The sequence below is a fragment of the Trichoplax adhaerens genome, genomic scaffold (assembly GCF_000150275.1).
Source record: "Trichoplax adhaerens TRIADscaffold_7 genomic scaffold, whole genome shotgun sequence".
Classification (NCBI taxonomy): Eukaryota; Metazoa; Placozoa; class Uniplacotomia; order Trichoplacea; family Trichoplacidae; genus Trichoplax; species Trichoplax adhaerens.
The window spans coordinates 5,160,197-5,170,386 of record NW_002060949.1 but is presented as its reverse complement, the minus strand read 5'-3'; the positions used below and the strand labels follow the sequence as shown (position 1 = coordinate 5,170,386).

At 32.1% G+C, this 10,190-nt stretch overlaps 1 protein-coding gene across 1 annotated transcript; it reads left to right on the top strand.

Moving 5' to 3' along the window:
- Positions 1-6,652: 6,652 nt before the first annotated feature.
- On the top strand, positions 6,653-8,557 carry TRIADDRAFT_58376 (uncharacterized protein; the record flags this gene model as incomplete). Its single annotated transcript, XM_002114459.1, has 2 exons — positions 6,653-7,417; positions 8,519-8,557. The coding sequence occupies 2 exons, from the start codon at positions 6,653-6,655 to the stop codon at positions 8,555-8,557; spliced, it is 804 nt and encodes a 267-aa protein (XP_002114495.1).
- Between the last annotated feature and the right edge of the window lie 1,633 nt (positions 8,558-10,190).

The following is a 10,190-nucleotide window of genomic DNA, read 5'->3' as shown; positions in this document are numbered from 1 at the left end:
AATTACTTTTTACATGATTTGATCAATACTAGAGTATTTTGGAACGAAAAAGATCACGTTGTGGAAATACCGTTTCTTTCAAAGTACATTGTACTGTAATCAAGCGATCTACTACTGCTTTCCCGCTTCCAAATTTCCATACTATCACGTGATGACGCGCTTCCACTTGATAGTGAAAACAAGACAATGGGCATCTGCCTGAACCCATCTTGGTCGTCGCTGTCTAGCGTTCTAATACTGCTGTAGTCACTAGTTAGTCGAATAAGAAGTAGAAGCATGATCATCTTCTTCATCAGTGGATCCTAAACCTTATCCTACAGACGGTAAACCAACCAACCTAGCAGTTCATTTGGACAGCAATGGTGTACAGTGTGCACTTATGAACTTGCCGACATACTTTACTATATACGAGGCAGCAAGGACAGTAGTACATCCGTGTGTATCATCAATGTTGTCATTTTGAACACGGCTTTTGCGCCAAAGTTACCATTATCATCACCGGTGAGTGGAATAATAATCTCACTGGTATACTCTACAGTACATACTGTAGAGTGTGTACTAACTAGACAGTACTAGAAATGTTTATGGTCTGGTGACTCTGGTCTAATGCCTGGATAGACGATAGTTAGTGGCCTTTTATTAATAATAATAAATAAACTTTCCGACATGAAACACTACCGTAAAGGCAAATTTAAAACTTCAAGCTATTGTCCGTCTGTCTCCCCATCATGCTGTTTGCTTTCGATCTTTTTGCTTTACAGGATATACAGTACAATACAGACCGGTATTACGACGTGACTTGTAAAATGGCTGGAGCGACCGAATATGCAACAGCGACTTATCGTTTGTATTAGAAACTTGAAAGAAACACAATTATGCAATACTGCGATAAAAAGTAATCAAAATATCAAGAGCCAATGGCTCAAAGTTGTATTGATCTATCTGCTTGGAATTAGAGCCAAATTTAAACTACATTTCTTCACAATTCAAAGACATACTGTACAGTACAGTACAGTACTGTGCTGTATAGTGTACAATCTAAAGGGTCTCGACTGTACAGTGTACACTATACGCCGTACAGTACTGTATAATAGAGATGAACATCTTTTAGAGGGCTTGCCACGCCCCTGTAAGAGTGGTCTATCACAGTACTACAGTATAGAAGACCACTATTCCAGGGGCGTGGCGTGAACTGGACTTAAAATCGTAAGGAAATGGATAATGAATTACCTTGAATTTTCTCCGAAACGAGATTAATGGAGGGGGTAATCAGAATATTTTACTGCATTGCCACACTTTGCAGTGTACCCTTTTATTGCTTACAGTATATTAATTATGGGCAGTTTTTGTTCTCTATCTTATTCTTTTCTCAGACACATTAAATTCTTGGACGATTATACTTACTGTATGAATACGACAATAGAAACAACCATTCAAGTTGCTCAAGAATAAACAGGAGTGCCATTACTTTTGAATCGAGTAGCTCAATCTGGATACGTACTAAGAGAAGAAGAGCGATTGGATCGATGTAATCAGCTACTCTATATTATTCCTACATACTCTTATTATAGTCGTTACGTTACATTGTACCAGTATATTTGGTTAGTGTCCAATAAATAACCGATTCGTGCTTGCGCTGCGGCAGTACTGTATGATCGAACCCCTTTAATTAAGCTGATCTAATTGTACAGTATTCTTCATTTCGCCCTTTCTATCCTGTGCGTTTGTGGGGCCAGTTTCTCCTATTGCTGTGAAACCTGTGCTTCAACATAGACTACTAAAAGTGAGATTATTCGTAAAAGTCCATCATTTTACTGTACCGTCCGGGTCAATGCTACAAAATTATATAAAAGTTAAAGTGGTCACTACGTGGTTATTGCATCCGTATAATCCGATCTGCTTTGAACCTGTCAGTGTAACCAATACAAGTACTCTTTTTATAATGTTGGCTATTGACGAGTATATCTGCAACAGACAAGAATTTTTCATAGATATACCGTAATATCAAAAGAGCAAAGAGTAACCCCTCCATGTACATTCATTACCAGCTATCTTCAAGTATCTACGCTGTGATAATATGTTCACGTGCTGCAATAATATACATCTATAATTTATGATTACAAACGTTTAATTGCGCGTAATCCACCAAGCTGCAAGCTTCCCAAGTAAGTACTGTATAACTGTTTTACTAAGGAAGAAGATCCTCGTCTATTTTATTGCATTATAGCAACTTGAACTGCGAAAACATAAATCTTCTGAGAGCCTTGCATAGTAGATAGAAACTCAAAATCGCAAATTATGAACGCACAAAAAGCCCATCCTTCTCATCTACAGGACAGTATATTCAATGACCCATTGTATATTATTACAATTTTCAAATTGTTTTGTTGAACGACAATAGTCACACTTTGTAGGCGTACAGCATTGATCGTATTCACTATTAGCTTTATTATTCTTCCCTACGGTAGTAGCGAAGAACTTCGTCCTATTTCGCCTACAAATGCTTTACAAGCTATTTCTACGGATCAAAATTGATTAATATCCTTTTATCGTAATATTAGTACAATTCATTTCGATTTCTTGATTCAACGGTAGTAACAGTTTCATAATTTATAAATTAATCATGTTTTGGAAGACCGTATCTACCACTCTTCTGCCAACGATGATCAATATTGATACACCACTACAACAGCGTATAGGATTTAGCATGATCAACAACAATTCAATTAAAAATATTGGACTACATCAACTTGCATAAATAACACGTTTTAATCTGTTACAATATATTTTGAGTCATAGATTAGCCCCCCCCCCCAAAAAAAAGGCTATAGTCAGTTACTGACTATTTCTTCATCAATAATTTGACGTCTTTATAACATAGAACTGATCTATTTATGACCGTTGTCACCGATTTCCTTAAATACATAACTCACATACTCGTATACTGTATATATACGTACATACAAACTACTGCTAGATAAATTGAAGCTTTCAAAAAGGAATTATATTGCTCGTCTTACATTAGGTACTCTACTACAATCCAAGAAAGTGAATTTATGTGAACTAGACACAGAAAAGTCTCATTCTATGACATTGATGATGAAAATTAATTAATTATATTACTTTTTTAACAACACTACACTTATTCTCGTATATTAGCATATTCTGTGTACAATTTATTTACTAATTCTGGCATTCATTGATGATATCATGTGACAATATTATTTGCCAATTATGCCTATTCCATTATCGTCATCTGAACAGATCCTATTTTAGAATATTGGTCGGTTAGAATGAAGCCTAGGGAAAAATAATAAAAACATATATTGTCCCAACTCACCGAATTAATACCCACGTTATGTGCTATACCGTCATCTTTGCATACTATTCAATCAACCTTTGTTATACCTTCTCGTATGCGGTAACATTCGCTTTTTCTTCGTATCTATTTACTAGTCAACTGTTACTAAGCTGAAAATAAGAATAAATTTATCTACACTTATTCCATGCAGCAGGGCTGTCTTATCTTTCTATCTATGCTAAATTCATTTTAAAGATCAATTTTCTCACTATACACATATAGCGATACATTTTTACCCCATGTTCTGCTCTCGCAGCACTAAAGAATAAAGCATATTCATCAATCTACACAATTTCGGTTTTATCATCTTTCGTGTGAAACTATTCTTACTATGTTTATTTCATCAATGTGCCTCTTGTTAATATAATAAATCAATTTTAAAGATTAATTTTCACGCTATACTCGTATAGTGATGTATTTTACGCCACACTCTATTCTCATAACGCTTAAGAACGAAGCATGTTCACCAATCTACACAATTTCAGCTTTATTATCTTTCGTGTGAAACTATTCTTACTATATTTCGCCATCAATGTACTTCCTATTAGTGTGGTAAATCAATTTTAAAGATCACTTTCTCACTATACTCGTATAGTAATGCCATGCCCGATTATCACAGCGCTAAGGAACGTAGCACGTTCATCAATCTACACAATTTCGATTTTCCTATCTTTCATGTGAAACTATTCTTACTATGTTTAGTCATCAATGTACTTCCTATTGCAATCTGTATTATAAAAATATTTCTGATACTCAATATAACCCTACCTAAACTATCGTTGTTAGACAGAAAAAAGAGATCAATAAACTAAAATTCACCTAATCAGTAATGTTTACCAGCTGTATTTTTGTTATTAAACAACTCCAATAACATGACATGTTTCATCATTAACCTTGCCTTGCTCTACTACGATACATACGAAAGCACTTCCAATGTTGAAATTTATCCCTAATTAACAAAGTATCGTTACTGGATGCGATCGGGGATGAATAAAGTAATTTAAATTGCTCATATTATACGGCAAATCTTCTAACTTAAATATTAAAGGCTTTTAAGCGTTTTAACGTAACGTTGGATTATTCATCACTGGATACACTTAAGTCAAGCCCACTGTATCTATAGATTCTACGCTATCATCTACTTCAACATATTTTTTAAGAGTTTCATCATTATCAATACCTTAACTATCCGATAAAGATATTTCTGATCTTTAAATATCAAAAATTTATATACAATCATTACTGGAGAAATGATGAATCAGTTGATTGTAGATAATTTATACTATGTCCAAGCAATAATACATCGTACTATGTTTCATCATTCATCTACTATATTCCCTATCTCATCCCTTATGTACAGTAGGTAATAAAGATTGCTCTAGCGTATCCAAGTAAACCCAGAGTACTATCCTTACTGAAGCAATGGCGATGAATAAATTATGAATATACATAATCGATTAACAATTTGTTAAAAAGTATACCGATCATACTAGTAGCACAATGAGATAATTAGATTGGATAAATAACAATACAAAATTCTATTGCTTAAGCGCAATAAATTTTGTATTGTCTCATGTGTATATTATTATTATTATCCAGCCCATTTAAGTAATTTCAATCTTGAGCTCAATGTCTCGGCCTGATTACCATAGTATTTGATAAGTTAAATTTCTCCATTGGCCCAATTCTATACTCAACATACAGTAGTATTTGTATTTTATAACAAAGAGTTAATGTCGTCATGATACTATTCTATGAATAGAACTTAAAGGAAAAACTTCATTTTAATGTCTCGAACTTAATCAGTTATTCCTAGCTATTGGCTAGTTGATTCTCTTGGATACTGTTAGAGGTATACAGTATAACATACAGCACAGAAAAAATAACACGCATAGATTAGAATAAAATACAGACCTTTAAAATATCGCCCAATTACTTCCGATTAATAATACAATTTCAACAACGTCGCATTGGACATTATTGGCAAAGAGAGTTCATCAATTTCAAGCAGTTCAACCTATAACCACGATATTGTCCCTAATTTTTAATTCGCTTCCTTCTCCTATATTTTTAGATAACATCCCACTACTATTGACGGCTAGTTTTTCTTTATTCCATTTTTTGTTGTTGGCCTCAACCTATTGGTCGTTACTCCATAAATCCGTTTTCAATAAACTCAACTAAAACCGTTATAACTTATATAAGATAGATATTTTGGGGGATATAAGAAATAACAACATCCATTTTATAGAAACTGACTATCGTAAATTGGTATGGGAGAACTTGACATATTTTAAAAAGGTAAGTTGAAAAATATATGTTAAAATAAATAACCACATCAATGTCATAAAATTCTCAAGGAAATGAATAGATAGCCTCTAAGATCATATCTTGGGTTTCAAGTAAAAATCTAAGATAGATATTATTATCACAGCCATCACGTACCATTCGTAAAAATTCCAGATACATATATTAAGTTAGTAAAAGTAATAACCAACATTTTAGAAAAATGATAAGTAGAAAATTATAATGTACAACTTCTTTCTATGATATGTTAGTAACTTTAAAATATTTTTTGTATCGATGTGTGTAACTTATACCACAATATAGGAAAGTATTGTATTCCAAAACTGATAATTTCTCTTTCTTACTGTAATTTCTTCTAGTAATTAATTTGTTAATAGGTTGATAGCCTAGACTCAATTTTCTTCTATAACTTGATTGTTTCATTTTTTCGTCTTACTATCTCTCTTCTTCTATCATCCTCTGTCTTAAGGTTCAAATTGCATTCATTGAGACGATTGACCTTAGACACCAAGTCTACTTTATTATCCAAGTCTAATTTTTTTTCTACACAAAATTAACGTGCTATGTTCAATTCAATCAGCGTTAACATCTACTATTTTTTTGAGTAGTCTTGATTCTTATGCCTTATAATTTATGTCGTCTAACATTATTAGCGTTGCTTAACAACTTGATTTTGTTAACCTAGTAACAAGGAGATATTTTTATATTTCTCAGGACTAATAAACTGTCTTCAACCATCATCTTCAACAACAATAAAAAAAAATAGCTAAATTGAAATAGCAGGACCAAAATAAATAATACTAATTACAACAACAAGATCATTACCTTTAACGATTGTGGTCGTCTACCAATCAAGACATCATCAGGAAAGAAAAAATTAGAAACTACATTCCCAACATTAATAAAACGATTCATTATTTCCAGAGTCAAGGACAAATTTTTAAGAATTTTATATTAACTGACTGCCTAACGACGTAATCCACCATGAGTACTCCAATCAAGCCAATGCACACCGATTTAAGTTATAATGAAACTGAATTAACAACTTCCAATGTTCAAGTCGACGTTAAAAATTCATCCAGTAATAATAGCAGTCATGTCGTCGGTATTGCTAGAAAATCAACCGACTTTGACACAGCTACTAATCAACACAATAATCATACACTCAATACCCAATTAACTAAACGGAATTATCGCCATCGTTTTATAGGCTGCAGTATTCCTAACTTGTTAAACTTACGCTTTGAATCCAAGTTATTAGAAAGTATTTATCAACGTTATTTTTCACGTCAAAAGATGCAATCGTTAGAAATCCTAATGGCACTAACATTTTTAGTCAATGTTGGCCTATTTATATTATATGTTGTCTATGCAGTTAATAGTACAACTGAACGATTAAAAAATATACGAGCAAATCAACTAGCTATTACTGGTAGTTTCGCTTTGTGCAATGTTATTACACTAATACTAATGAAAAGTAAAGTCTTAAATAACACTATTTTATCATTTATACCCCATTTACTTTGGGCATTAATATTCGGTCAATTATTTGCCAACTTATATGCAAGTAATATCCCCATCTCTCCGTCTGATTACATTGGATTTCAAATATTTTTTACCTTTACTCTTTATACCATGTTACCATTGCGATTAAGTTGGTGCATCATTTTGAATGCGGCAACAGCTATTAGCCATATCTTGATCTTGGCTCTATCATCACGAATCAATTTAACCGATATGGGCTCACAGGTAAGCGAAAAAATAAAAGTGTATGATAAAGTTTTGTATTATAGAAGTCGTTACTTTGCAATACCTGCACTGACAGTAGATAGGATGGAAACTATCTTGAACTGTCTAAGGTTTTTCTTTCAATATAATCTATATCATGATCGTCAGTATAGCCATTCAATATCACCAAGATTGCATTTACTGTCTATCGCTTTTTCAACCGTATATACGTCTAGCGAATAAGATTAACATTGGGAAACATTAGGAAAGTATTTTTTATTTTGCTTACTTGTTTCCAATCTTACTTTAATCATTTCCATTCCTTCTCAAATACAACAAAAATAAGATTTTCTAAGTCGGTGAAAATTAGTCACTCATTTATCGTATAGCTATCGAGTGGGACGATATGCGTCTATTATCCGTATAATCTGACAATTTTTCTTTTTCTTTCCGTAATATTGCACTCTAATATCATTTATTTTTTTCCCTTCTATCCTAATTTTTCCATCATCCATTTTACTGTCTTGACAGTCTATTTCTTTTTTAATCTATGAAAGATCTTGAATAATAAGTAGAGAAATATCACCGTATCAATGGCTGAAACGTTTAATATAGAAAGAATTTTTAATGTCTAGAATTAATAACAGGCTAATCTTTTCAGTCTAAAATTTAAAATAGACTTCTATTCTCGTCTGTATGAATAAAGTATAATGTAATAATAGATTATAGCGCCAGAATCAAGTTCAGTATGTTATTCTATCACTTGAAGACTATTAAAAGAATCAAAAGAGTTATTATCGATAGAAACTGAATTAATACAATAATTTAAATACGTGATAAATTCACAGTTGATTTAAAGAACAATTTTAAAATGATTACTGAGATATTATTAGTGTTAAACGAAAAATTTACTATTGACAAGAAAATATCTGTGATCTGTGACATGGAAGTAGAGAACAGATAGAATGCATCATACGTTAGTCAGCATGTATTTTTATCAAATTTCATATCCTAAACTACTGCAATGACTATGCTACTGTATCCTCGGCTATATATCAATCTAATATCATTGATCTAAGACGCACTTAACGAGATATTATCCATAATTCTATTTTACAACAGATCAAACTATCATCAAGTATTCATAGCAGAACGAAATAAGATGCTAGTACACTATTTTCGACTATCATACCATATTGATCATCATTTTTATATTTACAAATAAAAATATCGCAACTACAACAGATCATAAAATATTCAGTAATTCTTATACGTATAATAGGACGACAGTATGATGATACTGCATTAATTTTCAAGTTCATCCTAAGGGTCATAATTACTTTCGAAACGGAAGTAACTTATATATAATTCAGAGTCATTTTTGTCATGGAAATAAGGCGCAAAATTATGAACATCATAGTATTTCAGAACGGAGTCAATTAAACAGCCAATAGAACACGTTGGAATAGATATATCGTTTACTCTCATTATAGTCTAATAAATGCTTAAAAACTGTACTACTGTATAGAGCAACAACAACATAATGATATTCTTTAGATAGGCTAAAATGAATTCTGTAAGTACTATCCACACCTACAAGTTACAATAGACGATGTGCCATTTACATCAGGGTAAAATGGGATACTTCGTAATAACGCATTGTTTATTCATAATCGATTAATCTTCTTATAATTCGAAATAAATGCATGTAAGTAAAGCAGTATATTTATACGTTGTATAATATACTCATATAGTATCCATAATTTGAGGGAAATATTGCAAATTATCATTAAATGGCACCATAAATCATAGCCATCCATATTTCGAAATTGAAATACATACCGTACTGTAGTCAATGAAGTGCTACTCAAACAGGGCGAAAATTGGATACTATTAGAGTATCCTATTTATCTATGGTATCTATATCTAGCTACACGAAAATACGAGTACTACACATACTGTTATAAATTATTCAATACTCATGGTATGTGTATATAAGTTGCTATTAAATTGCTTAATCCATTATAGCGATCCATCTTATATCTATATCGAAATATAATGTATATAACCATAATAAGTCACATAATATTTAAATAGAGCCAACGAATATGTTAACTTAACATTCTTTATTAGTTATATGATGACTAGCAAAGTGGATATTAGTGCGTTATATTTTAATGGAGAGGGGCATCAAATCACAGTTACATTGAATCGTAGAAGTAATATGCGCTAACCCTACGCTATGTAAGAGTTTAGTAGCTACGACGACGTAGTTCAACTATAATCAGAATTGGGCAAATGAGGATGATGACTCACCATTTCTAATTGATCACACCAGTCATTTATCTAAGTGAAAAAAGAAGATTATAACCCAGTGCATTCAGGATGGGACAAATAAAAGATGGCGAAAAACTATTCTTGAATTATTCACTTCAGTCTTTCTTTGTTTCGAAACAGTAATGCACAGTACCGCGATAGACTATGTAGGATTTAAATTGACGCGATTAGACTGATTCCTACAATGTTAATTTGATACTGTCTGTCATTTAAACCTCTATCATGTTACTAAGAAACTAGAAATGCCATATTTTAGAGTGAACCAACAGTAAAATTGATCTTTACATTGGAAAGAATATTATTAAATACAAAGTAAAAATTCTACTTACTGATATCCTATTTTCTATTTGTATTAATTTGTTATTAGTAAAGCTAATTTAGAATGATGATATTATGCATAAATAAAGAAAATCTGCCTAAGGAACGGGCGCAATTAATAGGAGGGAGGACGATTTCG